General features: G+C 43.8%; 1 protein-coding gene across 4 annotated transcripts in view; it reads right to left on the reverse strand.

The window, feature by feature from the left end:
* The window catches only part of LOC138970624 (uncharacterized), a 425,184-nt gene that overhangs the window by 132,806 nt on the left and 272,599 nt on the right, over positions 1 to 19,779 (reverse strand). For all 4 annotated transcript variants that reach the window (XM_070343089.1, XM_070343090.1, XM_070343088.1 and 1 more), the window contains 2 exons: positions 17,791 to 17,919; positions 5,794 to 5,922 (listed from right to left, as the gene is read on the reverse strand). In XM_070343089.1, the coding sequence (XP_070199190.1) occupies positions 5,794 to 5,922; positions 17,791 to 17,919 (258 nt within the window). The remainder of the gene's footprint in view (positions 1 to 5,793; positions 5,923 to 17,790; positions 17,920 to 19,779) is intronic.

A 19,779-nucleotide genomic window follows, 5' to 3' on the forward strand; every position in this document is an offset into this window, starting at 1 on the left:
TTTCCATGAAGAGGTCGGAGCGGGGTTTCCCTCCGAATTTTTGAATCACTGCCGTGATGTCTTTATTATTGAAAAATATTGGGATGTTTCCTATCGTGACCTTTGTAGTTTTCACCTCTCTCTCTCCATCTCTCGTCATCACTACAAACGGGTTTCTGTCACACGGGGTGACCGTCACTCCGCGTAACGTAAACCCAGAGAGTAGTAGTTTCATTCTGATCTGGTAGCCAAACTCAAAATCATACTGAAACCGTAATAAAATTCCTTTTAAACCCATTTAAGTTTTGTTACAGTCTATAGGCACCAAATAATCACATGAAAGAGTTCTAGAAAAATCTAGTGGGGGAAAGTCTATTTTTAGACCAAATGAAACCATTTGAGGATTACTGCAACTGAGAATATGGCAGTACTATAGCTTGCAGCACAGTGAACATTGTTTCATGCAGTATGGGTTGATTAACTTGTGTCATGTTTTCTACTAAAAAAATAGCATATGTGGCAAGTTCAAAATCTGTTCCAAATAAGAATTTAACCATTTAAGAATCTCAACAACAAAAAAAGGCCCCCGAATATCATTTGTAAGAAATGACAACTGATATCTGCAAACCATGTCATATACATGGACATGATCTAGCAGCATATTAAAACTTATATTACTCATAAAGTTCAATCCATTTGAGGATTGAACCATTCAGGAGTTTTACCAAAATCTGTCCCAAATAAGAATATAACCATTTGAGAACCTTAACAAACAAAAAAGGACTCCGAAGATTTGTAAGAAATGACAACTGATATATGCAAATCATGTAATATACATGGACATGATCTAGCAGCATATTAAAACTTATAATACTCATAAAATTCAATCCATTTGAGGATTGAATCATTCAGGAATTATACAATTTTGTTCAATATTTTAGGAAAACAGGACTTACCAGTTGGTTGTTGACAGGACCTTTTCTCCTGCTCTTTCTCTCAGATTTGCACAACTGTCAATGTAATTTTTTTTATAGGGGGTAAAAATCAAGGGTCTGCCAAACCCGGCAAATGCAGTAGGCGAAGGTAAAAGCAGCCCATCAGTTTTTTACTGATCAATAGTGCTGATAACACGAATGAATCGACACGCAACACGATCACTCAGCCGCAACGGAGAGGGAGGGACACAATTTCGCGCCCAACTATCACCCCCCCCCTCCCCCCCACGGCAACTCCGCCCACCACGCCCATAGAGCCCCACTACACGTATCAAAGACGCTACGCCCAGCCACCGGAGCTTTGATTGACACACGCTTATCCCGCATCTACACAAACCAGCCAACCCACGGGCGGAACTTGGCCTCACCAATAAGATCGCAGAACAACTCTGACGAGATTGTCTATTAAAACAGACAAAATCAACTAATTGACCACATCACGAGTTTCTCCTGATTCCGAGACCCACCACGCTTTCCCACTACGCTCCTAGATCTACACCACCCTCTCGCAAAATGGCCACCACCAACTTTAATATGGAGATTGCTGAAACTCAATTCAACTTCTCGTTGGAAGAAGAAGAGGACTCTACCATCAACGCCAGCCAATACCACGCCGCCAGGGAGGAGGGCTCCAAAGGGGGGGGGGGGGGGGGGTATCATCACGATCACGGGAAGGGAAATTTTAGCTTTCACGATCACAGTTACCTTGATTTTTGTTTTCACGATCACGAACACCTTGACGAATAGAGGATCATAGAGTGATACAGCTGTGAAAAATGTACGTTGAAAATAAAATGCTTTGCAATAATGCCCATCACGATCACGAAAACAAATGACGATCACGATCACGAGACTTGATTTTTTTGTCATCACGGATCACGGGCAAAGTCCCATCACGATCACAGAAATGGAAATTTCGGCAATCACGGTCACAGAAAGGTCAAACATCGCCAATCACGATCACGATTTTAAACCCTTTGGGGCCCTCAGGGAGATGGAACTCAACTTCCAGATCTCGAAAGAACAGCATCCTCGAAATAAGCCTGTTACCTGCGGACGCAACCGCTCCCGCCCAAGCCATACAGGTTGACCTGAAACCAACCAAAGAAAGGGTGATCCCCATCTTGAACAAACTGCAGGAAACCTTCAAATGCAGAATGAGTCTCACCACTGCAAAGCAATCGCTTATTCTCGCAATCGAGAAGGACCGGTGTGTACCCTTCCTTAAAGGGACCACTGAGTTCAACCCAACAATGAACGGCTCTACTGCCAGAATACATGAGCTTAGAGACCAGTTTCAGGATACCATAAGGGAAAACAAAATATCCCTCCAACATCATTTCGCCGAAATCATTGAGGCGGAAATTGAAAAGGAAACGGACACCATCAAATGTCTCCGCGATGAGGCCCTCGCCATCGCGGATAAAGACGAAAAAGCCCTCAACATGTTGAAACTCAGCCTGCAGAATTCCATCAAAGAGGAACAAACTGCAGTACAACGCCACCGTACCTACGAAGAGGACAGGGAAAGGCGCGAGCGCCGTAACCAACAGCGAAAACGGCCACACGACCACTCAGCGAACCGATACAGAATCCCTAAGCTGCCTAACCGACAATAGTCAATCTATTGTCTCGAACCTACAACCCGGTCTGCCCTCGGGCGGACCACCCTCATCTTCCAAAAAGGGAGAATTGTCTCGTTGCTAAACCAAACAAACAACCACTACACCCTCCCTCCAATGAACCTGTACGCATAGTACACACACGGGGAACTATAACTCGTTAATATACGACCACAGTACATCTAGTACAATACATCCTCGTAAACACCGTGGAGGAAATTCCACCATAAATCATACATAAATGATTATTTTTATTGTCTGTTTGTGTGAATAAAAACACAAGAATGAAATAGGCTGAACAAACAAATACACGAATCACTGAGCCTCATATAAGCCTCAGTCACTGTGAGGACATTTGGGTAATAAACCACTAGTACATGCAAGTACACCCCAACAAGGGAAATGAATAATAGTCATCTATAAATGATTATTCTCAATCGAGAAACAAAATGATGAGGATATGGGTTTGAATAGTTGTCCCCTGACAAGGCTACCTTTCAGTTTCCCCCAAATAACCTCTACAAAATCACACTCTCAAAAGAAGTTGTCCTAACAACTTGAAGCTGAAAATTTTGCCGAAAAGTACCATCTTTGGGAGAGGTACTTAGGGATCACTGGGCTGCCTACTGCATTTGCCGGGTTTGGCAGACCCTTGATTTTTACCCCCTTTCTTTGTAACAGTGCAGTTTGATAAGAAGGGGAGGGGGGAGGGGCATTTGTAAAACAAACAAAGAAAAAAAGAGAAACAAATAATATCCCGCCCCCCCCCCCCCACCCAAAACAAGAAGGGCAAAGCCCATACGACTCACATGCTTTACACATTTTTCCTACCAAAATACATGTGACCTTGACCCAAGGTCAAGGTCATCCAAGGTCATGCAACACAAAGCTGTTAATTCAAGACATAGGAAGTACAATGGTGCTTATTGGCTCTTTCTACCATGAGATATGGTCACTTTTAGTGGTTCACTACCTTATTTTGGTCACATTTCATAAGGGTCAAAGTGACCTTGACCTTGATCATATGTGACCAAATGTGTCTCATGATGAAAGCATAACATGTGCCCCACATAATTTTTAAGTTTGAAACAGTTATCTTCCATAGTTCAGGGTCAAGGTCACTTCAAAATATGTATACAATCCAACTTTGAAGAGCTCCTGTGACCTTGACCTTGAAGCAAGGTAAACCAAACTGGTATCAAAAGATGGGGCTTACTTTGCCCTATATATCATATATAGGTGAGGTATTCAATCTCAAAAACTTCAGAGAAAATGTGAAAAATGTGAAAAATAGCTGTTTTTTAGGCAACATTTATGGCCCCTGCGACCTTGACCTTGAAGCAAGGTCAAGATGCTATGTATGTTTTTTGGGGCCTTGTCATCATACACCATCTTGCCAAATTTGGTACTGATAGACTGAATAGTGTCCAAGAAATATCCAACGTTAAAGTTTTCCGGACGTCCGGACGGACGGACGGACGACTCGGGTGAGTACATAGACTCACTTTTGCTTCGCATGTGAGTCAAAAAAAGGATGAATTCGGTAGCAGATGTTCTCAAAACACTATTTAAAGAACAATGTTTGACTCACTTCGCCTACCATTGGAGTGAGTCAACACCGGAAACGTGATTCTCTGAGGCAGGAAAGCGGAAATTCCGTATCGCCGGCGCAGTGGGTAAAAAATAGGAAGGTCTGTATGGACGATTTTGATTGATGAGTTTAATTTCGTTTTCCCCCACATATATTTTCTAGAACTCGGCAAGAATGTTCAACATATCATGGCCTATTCCTGCATACTGCTAATAATTTAAAAGTAATTAATTTACACTATTTGGTACTGTTACCAGTCAATTCGGGCGTCATTGGTTTTCGGGTAGATCCGCCATGGGCCGCCGATCTTTTGTGCGCCTAGTATGGTATCATGGCCGCTCTTTTTCTCATACGCAGAGCATAGTTCGTTCACTGAGTAAAGTCTTTCACTGAAGGGTAAATATCTGTGCTGCACAAACACCGGCAGCACTTGTGGCTGTGAAGCGGCCATCTTGAATTTGCCGGTCTGGATGTTTATTACATGTTGAATTATAAATGTATTCTACATACGTTAGAGAGACACTCGTGAGATAATAATCGTTCAAATCACACGTGTGTATATCATGTAAATGAGGTCATGTCAAGCAAGTCTGGCAGGGACCTGTTTTTCCACGGCTTTTGATGCCAAACTCACCGAGACAAACGTCATTATAGAAAAAAAAACCAATTGCGCTCGCTAATTACCCTCGATTAATTTTTAGAACTAACACGTCACGCCACACTTTCAGAGTGACGTTTCTTTGCTTTGACATAATAGATTGCATGAGGCATTAGAAGAGATCGAGGTTCCAAAACAAGCGTCTTCCATTTAGCTGCCTCGACTGCAGGACATTTTCAGTAAAATACACGTAAGTACAGTATGTAGGATAAACAGAATACTATATGGCTTGCTGTTTCGTACCAGATTTACACTCGTTGCTTTTTCAAATAGTGAACAGCTTGCTTTCGTTCGCAGTTCAATATTTAAAATAAAACTAAAAAAAACCTCGTGTAAATCTGGTACGACACAGCAAGCTATGTAGTATTCTGTATGTACACTATATAATGCTCACCTTGGGGGAAAACAACATGCTTTTCTTGTATACGCTTTTTAAGTATTACACATCATACGTCGGGATCACATAACAATTCAATTAGCTTTTAATGTTTCCCATTTGCATGTTATATAATATAAATGCGACCTGTTTGATAAACTGGTAAACGAGTTCATTTGTTCTTGTCTTTTTTTCAATTTGTCAGTCAGTTCATAGACTTCCCAGTTTTGCCTGCTTCTACAGTTCAACAACTCACTTTGTATCAATCCGACATGCTTCAAATGTGTACAGCACGTGTACAAGTACATGACATCCACAACATAAAATGCAAACCAATTGTGTAAAATTAAATCTGTTTACAACGCGCGCTCAAACCATGCCTCATGTGCTGTTTTCACAATAACGACAGAGCCATGTCAAATGTATCAGGTAGCTTGGAAACAGTTACCACTCATCCTAGTGCCACATTTACTCCAATTAACGTAACGAGATTTTTCAATTAGTCAGCGAAACCTCGAAAACCTTGTAATGTTGAATTGTTATGTTGAGACAACCAATCAAAGTGTACTTACTGCAGGTAAAGTCTTCGTAGTTGACACTGAAGCCAGGAGAACATTCACATATCTGATTGTTGCACACGGAGTTTGGATCCAAGCATTGTGGGGGGGAACAATCACCGCCCACCCTACCTGGACTTGGCTCTGGAACAACAAATTAGGTAACTTGAAAACAGCTCCCAGCCACTATACCATGACATGTCTCAGGGACAAATCATCACGTTGCTCCGAAACAGTTTGCATCCACCCTAACGCCACATGGATCTAAAACAAAGGTAGCTCGGAAACAGAACCCACCCAACCTAAGTGGTATATGGATTTGGGTGCTTGGAAACAGTTACCACTCATCCTAGTACCACATGGATCTGAAACAAATAATCCTTTAGCTTGGATACAGTTATCACTCCCCCTATCGCCAAATGAATCTGACACAAATAATCAGGTAGCGAGGAAACAGTTACCACTCACTCTATAGTCGCATGAATCTGGAACAAATAATCAGACAGCTCTTAAACAGTTCCCACCCACACTATACTGTCACATGGATCTTGAACAAATGTGACCCTCCACCACGTAATGATTCCCATGTCACCTTTGCATGATTTTCATATTTTTACATTTTCCTAAAGAGTTTTTTATGCTATACACTCTAAATTGTGTAACACTTTGAGAACACTTAAAGTGTTAAACACTTTTGGAACACATGGTAAACACGTTTTTGCACAGTGGAACACCAAGTGAACACACGTGTTCAACAAGTGTTCCACATCGTCATTTAGTCATGCTCCGAATAAAATAATATATTTAAAAATGTGTGGGCCATGACCAGATTCGAACCCGAGACCTTCGCCTTTCCATGTCAGCGATCTACCGATTGAGCTATGGAGACTCGTCGGGATCTGAAAGAGAGAGAGAAAATGTAAGTTTTACGCCCTCACGGCAAAGCCATTAGGGGCATGTTAAACGGGAAAACCCGGCTTTGTATGAAAATAAAAAATAAAAATGCAGGGGGGGGGGGGGGATGTAGACAGCTGGCTGCCGGCTGCTAGAGGAGACCTGAGATGGGCTAGGGACCGGGTTGGGTCGTCTTAAGCTTGGGTCAGTGCTGAAATGGTTACTTTATTGGCTGTTGGCCGAACGGACACCCGAGCTTCATATTTTTGCATGCATGTATTCGTGTTTCCAAGGCCTGAGGCTTTCGCTGTGACCCTGGGATCTTTATCGTGCGCATGCGTGCACTCGGGGGTGTTCGGACACCGAGGAGAGTCTGCACAAAGTTGACTCTGGGACACACATCCCGCGCCGAACTTGGGGGTTGAACCCACGCTGATAGTAACAACCGGTTTTAAAGCCAGCGCCTCTACCGACTGGGCAAACCCCCCCCCCTCCCCCCCAATTGGTTGGGGTCAAGAAGTTCCATGGAGGGCGGGGGGTATGGAGTAACACATAGTGTTTTGCTCAGAACATTCCCACCCAAGCAGAGCCGCGCTAGGGGTACGCATTACCGTAAAGCTGGCAGTCAGTGCTACCAAATGTCGTCTGTGTCTACCACACGGTGGTGACTTAATGTGGGTCTATGTAAGCAGATGCCAGCGCAAGCAATCTGATGCAGAGTCAGGAGGCGGTTTGGTACAAGAGAACCTTAGAGGCCACAGCCTCGGCCGTCTAAGGGATCTGTGTGTCTGGAGGCACATTTGGTTTCTGAGGATCAAGCGGAGCTGTTGCCTCTGCTCCCAAGTTCCCGTGTCTGGAGGCGTTTTTGGTATAATAATAATAATAATAATAATAATAATAATGGAAACTTATAGAGCGCTTACCTAGAAGCTCTAAGCGCTTTACAATGACATTGCTATACACATGTACAAAACCAAAATACAGCATTAAGACACAAAAAGAACAGGAGTACAAAAGCAAATTCATCGTTGAAGTCCATGCAGTCACAATAATACAAACACACGCGTGCGCACGCACATACGCGTGCGCATACACACACACATGCTATCACCACACACATGCACAGATACACACAGACACACAGACACACGTTCACACACACACACATACACACACACGCACACACACACACACAGACACGCATACAGACAGGCGCACACACATACATACAACACACACACATACACATGCACTCACACATGAATACTAATATACCTACACAATCTGCATACATGGCGTACACACAAAAAAGCCGCAGATGTAATCACAAAACCAAGCTCGTGCTTATGCACATCCATTTATCTAACTAGATAAACCGATTTGTAGTTTGCACAAGGAAAAGAGAAAAAGTAGCAGCACACGATTTCCAGATCACTGGCTGCTGCAGGGGTCATCAGACAGTTTGGGAGTTACTGGTTAGTCTAGAAAATGCTGTGTGAACAGGTGCGTTTTCAGATTTGATCTAAAAGAAGAATAGGATGGACTATGTCTGACAGAATAAGGAAGGGAGTTCCATGTTTTAACAGCAGCAAATGAAAATGCGCGTTGTCCATGTACTTTTCTTTTTTTTGTTGGAATTCGGAACATTCGAGTGTCAGCGGCAGAGCGCAGCGATCTGGAAGGGACGTACAGGTTTACAAGTTCAGACAGATATGAAGGTGCAGAACCAGTGATGATTTTAAAACAGAGACACGAGCTTTTGTACTTAATTCTTTGATTGACCGGAAGCCAGTGCAGATATTTCAAAAGGGGAGTACAAGGTTGCTTCTTGGAGGATTTACAAATTAATCTTGCAGCTGAATGTTGAACCCTTTGCAGTGGTTGGATGATAGTCTGGGGGCTACCGATTAGTACTGAATTACAAAAGTCTATTCTAGATAGCACACACGAAGAAATTGGTGTTTTGGTGGCCTCTTCAGTCACACAAGAGCGGACTGAACTAATCCTTTTCAACTCAATGTATGCGGCCTGGCAGGTTTTGGTGACATGCTGTTTCATAGTCAGATCGCGGTCAATAATGACTCCAAGATCGCGGACTTTATCTGCAAAATCAATGCTAACAGCACCGAGTGTTTCTGCTTTTGGAAGAGGGTGAGTTTTTTTGGATTTTTGAGAAACACATCGCCTCGGTCTTATCGTCATTCAGTTTGAGTTTATTTTCTGACATCCATGTTTTAACAGTTGAAGTACAGATGTTTAGAGAGTGAAGGAGGTTAGGAATGTTTTCAGGTGATTCTGATTTGTATAGTTGTGTGTCGTCTGCGAACATTTCATGCTCGACGGAATGAGTCGAGATTACATTGGACAGAGGAGTTGTATAGAGAATAAAAAGGACAGGACCCAGCACAGAGCCTTGTGGGACGCCAAACTCAAGGGGAACTGTGGCTGACTGGTGGTCACCGACAAGAACAAACTGCTTTCTCTCAGTTAGATACGACCGAAACCACTGAAGTGCGGTATTGCGAATGCCAAAAGCCTGCTCCAACCGACGGAGAAGAATTTCGTGATCGATGGTATCGAACGCAGCCGAAAGGTCTAAAAGTAGAAGAACCGAAACTTTATCTTCATCAAGGGAGACTAAGAGATCATTTACTACGCGTAGAATAGCGGTCTCTGTACTGTGTCCTGGACGGTAAGCAGACTGGTGAGGGCTCAGGAGATTGTTACAAGAGAGATGGGAAGCAAGTTGGTGGAGAACGATTTTTTCAAGAAGCTTAGAAAGGAAGGGAAGATTTGAGATAGGTCTATAGTTCTTCAGTTGGTTAGGATCTAGTGAGGCTTTCTTTAGAATGGGTTTTACAACTGCCTCTTTAAAACTAGAAGGGACAGTACCAGTGGTCAGTGATTCATTTACAGTAATGGTGGGCATAAGGGTTTCGAGATTGTCGTGGAAAAGTTTTGATGGAATCGGGTCTAGCTCACACGACTTTTTTGCAGACTTTTGAAGAGTCTCCAGAACAAACTTTTCGGACACTGGTGTAAAGTTAAACAATGGAGAACCAGTGTACGTCTCAGTGGTGACGTTGCTGAGTGAGGGCTGGGGGAAACTGTCTCGAATGGACACGATCTTTTGAAGAAAGAAGTCCGAGAATGCAGTTGGAAGTTCAGTAGTCGGGATCGTTAATGGAAGGATGACCTTTTGTACTTTGCCCAGAATCGTGTTCATGTTTCTGTAGAGTTCTTTACACGAGCTGCTAGCAGAGAAGCGAGCAGAGTAGAAGGCAGTCTTCGCACCTTGGACCAGATCAGTCACTTTCTGCTTCGCTGTTTCGTAGATCTGCTTGTGGACTGTTAGTTTAGAAGCTAGCCAGCGACGCTCAGACTGACGACGATGTCGTTTTAGTTCAGTGAGCTCTGTGGAAATGGAGTTGAACCATGGAGTTGGCTTGCGTTGCTGCCGCACCTGTATCTGGCGTACAGGGGCATGCTTGTCCAGGGTCTGCCGGAGGTGAAGATTTAGGTCGGGAAGGGAGGTGTCAGGTGTAATTGAGTCAGCCAGGTCTCGAGCAAAGTCAAGAGGTCTGATCTTGTTGATGTTCCGGATGGACTTGAACTGTGGAAGTGGGGTGGGTTTGGGAACACTGAGGCTGCAGAGAAGGGATGTATGATCCGATGACAGGTCATGACACAGACGGGTAGAGTGCACAAGGTTATCACTTTCTCTATGGAGGATAAGGTCCAGTGTATGACCGTGCTTGTGAGTCGGCTTATCCACCGCCTGTAGCAGACTGAAGATTTCGATTAAGTCACGGAGCTTGTTTGCATTTGCATTATTCACATCTTCATAGTGAAAGTTGAAGTCCCCAGCGATCAGTAGACTACCGCTGTCACAATCTAGTGACATAGACCAAGAAAGTGTCACTCAGTGGGGTGCCTTCTCTTGGTCAATTGCGACAGAAAGCGCCTGTGCGTGAGTCGGGGCTATACGGCAGAGTTTTGCTGACAGCGCAGAGCACGGATGTTTTGTGGCGCACGGATTTTTTCGGGGGTGATTCTGCTTTGCGAGGCAGAATTGTCGATAGCTGAACTTGATATGTGACAAGGTTAGTCACGTGTTTTTGTCAAGGTTGTCTGTCTGAGACACGGTAACTTGGCACTTGACACTCAGCGGCAGAAGAAGAAGGATCGATACAGCGGTTTCTCGAGTATGAGGGTCTTCACCGAATAGAATATTCGGGCACTCTAGAGGAACTTCAACGAGATATCACCTTCTCACCGCCACATGTTCGCTGAGGACGAGTCGTCAATTTTCCTTCGCCGTGCGATGGTCTTCGCATAAGTATTCGGCAAGGGCTTTTTGGATGTTGTTGTCACTGTTGACGAACAGAGGCCATTCCAGGGAGGACGCGGGTTTTGCTTCCATGAGAGTGCTACATTCATAGGCTGTTTGAGGTAATAAATCATTATTTAACGCTGTTGACGAGTCTGTGTTTGTGAAATGAAATACTCTCTGTTGTTTTTTTCCAGGTTAGCGCATAATTTGCTCTCTGTGACGCTAAAATACTAATCTGTATATGTTTTTTGCAGATAGGGAGAGAAGGACGGAAAACGGCTGTTTTGTTGTTGTGAAAAGTCCATTTGTGCAGGCCCACGTGCTCGATGAGATATGTAAAGATGACATGTTTAAAGGTGGAGGGTGAGGGGTAGCTGACATGTTTAGTGCACCGATGCTTTCTGTTTGCAGCCTTTTCCTAACTTCTGTTCGGCTGCCTTTTGCGGGACACTGCTAGCTGCAGACGTGGTAACCGGGACCGGACTTAACCAGTAAACCGCCTAACCAGCGAACCGGCTAACCAGCTAACCAGCGAACCGGCTAACCAGCTAACCAGCGACTGGGTGCGGCGCCTGATGCCTCCACAGTTCCCTGCTTCGTCACCACGCTAACCAGCACTTCATTCGACGGAGCAGTTGTGGAGGCTAAAAAGACTAATTACAGGCCGTCCACCCAGTGGCCAAAGAAAGCTAAGTGCACCATGTCTTTACACCCCGTTGACCACCGTTGTCATTTATGCTATCTGTGATTATATTCGAGTAGTGACGACGTGGGGTGTGTGACACCTGCATGAACTAGCACTTTTGGAGCAGAACAGTCGTATTTTCTTATCTTTACACGGGATCAGCGTGTTACTATAATTTTCTATATTCTAACTGGCATTTTGTCAGTGACCACGGGTTGTTTACGTTTTGTGAACGTAAAAGAACATATTTTGAGTGAAGTCTCGAGGGAGGTGGCGAGTTTTTACATAAACAGGCGTCTGAAACTTATACTTTTGTTGTCTCTATTTAATTGTATGACTGCGAGAGTGGATCGTGGTGTGGTTAGTTGGTTAGTAGTAACTAACCGTTTCATAATCACCTTAAGTGATATATTGAAACGTGACAACCGCTGAGGTTGCAACAGTACTCAAGAAAATCAGGTAGCTCTTCAAAGAAATCAGAGTCTTTAAGTTGGTTTTTATATTTAGTCAAGTTTTGACTAAATATTTTAACATCGAGGGGGAATCGAAACGAGGGTCGTGGTGTATGTGCGTGTGTGTGTGTGTGTGTGTGCGTGTGTGTGTGCGTGTGTGTGTGTGTGTAGAGCGATTCAGACTAAACTACTGGACCGATCTTTATGAAATTTGACATGAGAGTTCCTGGGTATGAAATCCCCGAACGTTTTTTTCATTTTTTTGATAAATGTCTTTGATGACGTCATATCCGGCTTTTCGTGAAAGTTGAGGCGGCACTGTCACGCCCTCATTTTTCAACCAAATTGGTTGAAATTTTGGTCAAGTAATCTTCGACAAAGCCCGGACTTCGGTATTGCATTTCAGCTTGGTGGCTTAAAAATTAAGTAATGACTTCGGTCATTAACATTCTGAAAATTGTAAAAAAAAATAAAAATTTATAAAACGATCCAAATTTACGTTTATCTTATTCTCCATTATTTGCTGATTCCAAAAACATATAAATATGTTATATTCGGATTAAAAACAAGCTCTGAAAATTAAATATATAAAAATTATTATCAAAATTAAATTGTCGAAATCAATTTAAAAACACTTTCATCTTATTTGTCGGTTCCTGATTCCAAAAACATATAGATATGATATGTTTGGATTAAAAACACGCTCAGAAAGTTAAAACAAAGAGAGGTACAGAAAAGCGTGCTATCCTTCTTAGCGCAACTACTACCCCGCTCTTCTTGTCAATTTCACTGCCTTTGCCATGAGCGGTGGACTGACGATGCTACGAGTATACGGTCTTGCTGAAAAATGGCATTGCGTTCAGTTTCATTCTGTGAGTTCGACAGCTACTTGACTAAATATTGTATTTTCGTCTTACGCGACTTGTTCTTACTTGGTGGGGGACGGTATACACAGAAACAATTTATCCGTGTGTGGTTGATGTCGAAGGTTAGCTGTGCGACCTCGAAGGACGAGTGGGGGAAGGGGAAGGTAAGGTTGGTGGAGGAGTGCTGGTGGATGCTGTCCGTGACGATGAAGGCGAGGCCACCACCACGTGTGGGGTTCCCGCCATCGCGTTGGGGACGGGGGAAGGAATGTAGGCTGTAGCCGGTCGGAGCCAGGTCCGCGCACTTCGCTTCATCACCAGCAACACGCAGCCACGTTTCTGTTAAGAGCATGACGTCGACGTCGTTATCTGTTATGAAGTTGGTTATCTCTGTTCGTTTGGAAGCAGGGCCGACAGATTGAGCATTGTGTGAGCATACACAAAGTGTGTTTGGAGATTGTGTTTTCTGAAGAGGAATTTTGATCAGGTTTTCATAGTTGACAGACGACGTGGGGGGATTCTGGATTGAGGAACTAAGAGTTTGAGATGTGGTGGAGGTCAACGACGAGGGGGTGGGTGGATGAACGAGGGGTCGAGTGGTGATAACACTGATGCTATGGCGTTTCCTTCTGTTTCCGCGACAGGGTCGCTTAGATCGAGGCAAATTGTATCCAATGGAGAGACAGCGTAGTCGTGTTATCAAATCAGAGTCAAGGCAGGCGCCTGTGCTTTTTTTTGCCGTCAGCTGCTCGCGCGTATAGCGACGAAAGAACGGTTGAGAGGGCCAGCGCGCGTGGCATGGGTCAAAGGTCTCGGTGGGTGTCGGGGCAGCGTTCGGTATCAAGCGATTTGGTGAGTTGTGCACGTGCGGCACACACGATGAAAAACATGGAAGCAAACCTGTAGGTTGGGGCCTCTGCCTTTCAGGATGCCAGGACTACAAAATGTGTGTCTTGGGACACATTTGGCTTAAGATTCCAGAAGTGGATCTGTGATGTGCTGGGTCTGCTGCAAGCACACTAGAACCAGCTTGCAACAGTTGAGGTGAACAGATTGGTGACCAAGACCATCATCGGTTTCTCTCCGAGTGATGGGTGTGGGCGGAGAAAGTCTCCCAGACTGAGAGCATTCTCCCTTCTGTAGCGGATGAGACTAGACATCTCTTCCTTGAGAGTGTCACAACCTTCAAACACGTGTGTGAGGTGTCCAGTCTTGCCACACTGACAGACTACCTTGTCCCAGTAGATGCGGCTGCTGACCGTGCGCAAGCGACGCAACAGGCTCATGGGTCTCGGGGGGAGTGGGAGGACCGGCAAGGCAGCACCTTTTGTGATACCAAGTAAGTCAGATGACATCAGTATGTGTGTGTGTGTGTGTGTGTGTGTGTGTGTGTGTGTGTGTGTGTGTGTGTGTGTGTGTGAGAGAGAGAGAGAGAGAGAGAGAGAGAGATTGAGAGAGAGAGAGAGAGAGAGAGAGAGAGAGAGAGAGAGAGAGATTGACACCTTTTCAGATCACTCCGGTTATGCGACACTACCGCGAGCGTCACTACCGCGTGTCACACTACCGCGAGTACGACACTACCGCGTGTAACACTACCGCGTGTCACACTACCGCGAGTACGACACTACCGCGAGTATAACACTGCCGCGTGTCACACTACCGCGCGTACCACAACCGCGAGTACCATAACCGTAGAGAGAACGCATGCAAACTTACTTCTTGTGAGTTTGTGTTCTAACTTTGATTGGAAGCAACCCATTCTATATGTATTCTGATAGTGTGTTCTGATCGTTTTGAGTTCTTGGTTAGCATGACAAACATTGAATTAGTGTTCAGAGAACAGACCAGGCCTTTTTGTTTTATATTTCAAGGAAACATTTCAACCTTTGCCTTCAGCCATGGAAGTCATAAAATGACACGCGGTAATGTTATACTCGCGGTAGTGTAACACGCCGTAGTGTTATACTCGCGGTAGTGTCGTACTCGCGGTAGTGTCGTACTCGCGGTAAGTTCTAGTGTTTCCGTACCCGCGACAGCGGCAGCGACAAAAGAAAACGTGCGCAAACGCGTGACGTGTTTCCGTTCTTGCGTTTTAAACATGCGTGCTCAACTCCAACACGCTTTCCAGAAACTTTCCAGAGATTTCCATTTTTTTCTGAAAAATATCTCCAAGGCCGTAAGACTAAGAATAGATATTGGGAAGGCCAGTTCAAGAAGGTGTGGGTGGATCAACACATAATTTGCTGGTATCCTGGGAACCGTCCCAGAGATAAATAATGTTATATATTATTTGTGGCATAAACTAATAAAGTTAGTCTCTCTCTCTCTCTCTCTCTCTCTCTCTCTCTCTCTTTCTCTCTCTCTCTCTCTCTCTCTCTCTCTCACACACACACACACACACACACACACACACACACACACACACACACACATACTGATGTCATCTGACTTACTTGGTATCACAAAAGGTGCTGCCTTGCCGGTTTTTGCTGAAAAATAACTCCGAGACAATTAGATTCAATGAATACAATGATACAAGTAACCGGCAAGTCATAAATCCAAGAAGGTGTGGGGACCGACACAAAATAGGCTGGTTGTGGGGTCCGTCACAGAGAAATTAGGTCGAAAGTGGGGTCCGACACAGAAAGTGGGGGCCGACACAATGAATTATGGGAACCGTCACGCCTACGTCACAAAAGTGTGGGGGGACCGAACACAGCCAATTTCACTGACTACTTTTGTTGTTTTTATTATTACGGCTGTTTGGATGGCCCTACAATCTTGAAACTTGGGCTGTCTGCTACAGACATGTTGAACTTTTTGCTGGACCAACGACAGTTCCAAGCAGGCATTTTTTGGTAGGATATTTCTTGCCGATGCTACGAATTATGCAGTTTTGCAGTAAAGTGGAAGGCATTCTACCTAATAACGGCTAAAATATCAAAAACCTTCAATCCAACAGCACCTAGGCATGTAGTGTAAACACTCACAGATCTAACAAGACCATTCTCAGAGAGCAACATTGCGTAATACTACCATAAATGGATGTTTTGGGTGACAGTACCTCGATCTTGTCCGCGAATTTTGGCGTGTGGGAACCGAGTGGGAACCGAACACAAAGGGTCAGGGCACCGAACACAAAGCGTAGGGGAACCGTCATAGTGTCACCGGTGTGGTACTGTCTTGGTGAAAAAAACCTACAGTGCGTTCAGTTTCATTCCATGAGTTCGACAGCTTGACTAAATGTAGTAATTTCGCCTTACGCGACTTGTTCTTAGGGGCAGACTCCTGCTTCAAGAGGGATTACTTTTTACATTCAGTCGTGTGTGCGTGTGCGTGCATGCGAGTGTCATTGTGTGTTGGGAAGGTGAGAGCGAATTGGACGTGACGTATTTGTTCTCTGTTATGTGACCTATGCCCGTTCTGGAATCAAAAATGTACAATAGTTTACCTGTAACTGCGATTGTTGGAGATCTGATGACAGCAAGAAGAGGTCCACTATTAGTTAAGATTTACACTTCAGTGTTATCAATTAAGTACAAATATTTAACACAAACCTGTTAAGAGTTGGAAATGCATCATGTACTAAAACTCACTTTTATTTCGAACAGGATGTTCCGGACAGCGAGTTGAAAACTAAACCAAAGACCAAGGGCCTGGAACCTTCCCAACTCTGAAGGGTGTTTTTGTAATCGGACTTTCGTGTGTGAACTTTCAAGATGGGGTTTACCAGAGCTCCGTTCATATCAATAGCAACATATGTGTTCAACAGTTCCTACCCCAGACCCCTTTTTTCTGCGGCTGCTGCATACATTTCTTTTTGTCAAATAAAATACGTCTTCGTTCAACAAATTTATTTTTAAGGTCTTTCTGAAGTGTATGACAGTGCAGGGTGAAAGGGTTCTAAATGTGTTCCAAAATGTGTTCAGAAGTGGTTACAGCAGGGTGAACACTTAAACATGTTCAGATGTGAACACTTTTGGAACATTTAGAACACTTTTTTGTGTACATAGCACTCTGTGTTCCAAAAGTGTTCTACCAAAAGGGTGTTCAGAAGTGGTTACAGAAAGGGTGTTCAGGAGTGGAACACTTTTGTTTAGAGTGTATCCAGTGGTGAAAACCGTTTTAGAAAAGAGCGAAAACTGTTTGAGTTATAAGCCTGTGACTAAGGTGACCCTCACACTGTTACCAGACACTCCCCGGACTTATATTAAGCCCAGCGCAGAACCGCGCGAGGTGACATGCGACTCATTTCGTGGTGGCGGGTCACAAATACACGAGTTGATTGGACACAGTGTGCACCCAATCTACCGTGTCGTGGAGCTGGAACAAATAATCGCGTAGCTCGCTCCCTCCGTCTGCATAGTTAGGTCAGCTTGAGTTGTCCACAGAAACAATAGGTGCACAACGTGTTGCACTTTGGAATCAGAGGGCTAAGGCCAATCAAACACGTTTGGGAGCATTAATGAATGATCTGACTGAACACAGTTTCCTGGCAAGATATTGTGTGCTGTTGCTCATCTAATAGAGTCTCTTAGGAGAGCAAAAACAGCAAAGTATAGGCAAGAAAAGAAATAACCATTAATTAGTCTGTAAAGTCTCATCATCATGTGTCTGTTGACATTTTGTGTAAATGGTTGAAACAGGTACTCGACACAGCGCCGGGATTGATGAATTTAGTGTGCGTTTAAAACGCGAACAAAACCACCCACTGTTGTCATGCGTTGTGTCTGTCCTCGGGTTGGCCGAGTGGCTGTGAAAGCAATGTGGGCAGGCACTCACCGCAGCTGTCTCCCTGTGTTGTCGGTCTGGCGATTCCCTCAGTGCACGTGCACAGAGATGTGTTGCCATCACAGTTTGTCCCCGCCTCGCACGCTTCGTTATAATTGCACTCCTTGTTCAATGGGATCTCTGCTCACACATATACACACATATGTATTGTGTGTGGGAAGGTCGGGTGGAAGGAAAAGGATATATAGCACAGGCAGAGGAGCATACAATTAAGACACCGAAGACAGAGGTTGCTTTAACTTATCTTAACGTATCTTTTATTGAAGGAAAATGTAACTAAGAATAACCACTCAGGTAGCTTATCTAAATCAGAAATGTTCCAAAACAGTTTAGCTAAGTCTGGTAGCAACCAGAGACAATGCTATCTACAACTTTAGAAACAATGAACAGAACTCTAATACAAGAAATAGCAATGCTTACATCTAACCAGAAATAGAAACTATGAATTCTGGTATCTACCAGTACCAGAAATAGTGTTATAAGGTAATTATTCTAGTAGCAGCCAGAAACAATATGTGTATATAAATGACCCAAAAACAATATTTGCCAGAAAGCAGGGAAAAAAGGATTATTCTTATTCTGGTAGCAATCAGAAACAATGTAATCCAGAAACAATATATATATATAAGACCAGAATTTCTGGTGTAAACCAGAAATAGTAACTATGAATTCTGGTATCAACCAGAATGCAGTGTAAAGAAGAAGGCAAGATTCTCCTCAGTGAGCACACTTGAAACCTAAACACAAAATCTGCTGCTGACGCTAAATCGCGAAACACAAAGAGACAGGGCTCGGAATTTAACACCACAAGTCGCGATCGATGGCTTACAAACTTCGCGACAAATTTGGGCAGCGCTTCGACCGTTCACGTCAACAAGGAAGCACCACAGCTCGCTCGATGAAACTAAACGCGTTTTCTGATCTAGCCTAATGCTCTCCCTTTTAAACACAATGGTCACTTCCGATTTCCTGTGGCGATAAGCCAATAGGGAGGTTACCCTGTGTAAGCCAACGGGGGGTGTTCTACTTAAATTGCCTGCCCAATGAAAGGGATCGTTAAAGATGCAGACAGCCCTGTGTCACACATCGGAAATATTACGAGCAGTTACAATAGCTAAAGGGAGAAGAGGCCCTGTCTGCCAGTGCACACCGGGTAAGGCTCATTAGATTACAAGCAGTGTCAAAGCTGATACATAATAGTAGCTAAAAGGGGCCGGGAAAGTTATGGGATCTTACCACCTAGATTAGAAATGAATCCGGTCAAGAGTCTACCCTACGATAGTAAACACACAATAAAGTACAATGCACAAAGACAACCAGGTATTATTTAGTAACTCCTTAGGCACTGATGGTTAGAGGTTACTCTGCTGCTTCTTACCATTTTAAGTTAGGGATTTCCCAGCACAAAGGGCATTATTTAAAGGTAAACCCAATGTAACTAGCACACACACACACGGAATAGCTATAGACAGGGTCGGGCAGGAGATAACACACACAAAGAGACGGGGTACGCCACTTGGCTACATGTGCATACATACAGGCGGATATGCAAACACATACAGACATATAGGCACAAACATACATGCATAGTACCCAATATTGACGGACTGTGTGATGATATCTTCTGCTATGGTCTGTTGAGACAGTGATCAAAATCGAGACCGGAGGTCGAGATTTTGATATCACTGTCGAAACAGACCAATAGCAGAATATATCATCACAGAGTCAGTCAATGTTAGATATAATTGCTAATTCTCTAGAAATTTTGTATTTGCTGAAAAAAATTACAACAGTATTTGTCTCAGTTTTGGCTGTTCCATATCCCTCCCTCTGATTATTATTTCTTTTTGTTCACCCTTTTCTTGCACTCTTTAGTTTGTTTTTCAAAAAGTCTTTAGTCACTTGCTCAACTAAATTCTGGGATAATTACATTTTCATATATTTTGTTTTTGTTTTTAAATTTAGATGTTTATATATTTA

The sequence above is a fragment of the Littorina saxatilis genome, linkage group LG7 (assembly GCF_037325665.1).
Source record: "Littorina saxatilis isolate snail1 linkage group LG7, US_GU_Lsax_2.0, whole genome shotgun sequence".
Classification (NCBI taxonomy): domain Eukaryota; kingdom Metazoa; phylum Mollusca; class Gastropoda; order Littorinimorpha; family Littorinidae; genus Littorina; species Littorina saxatilis.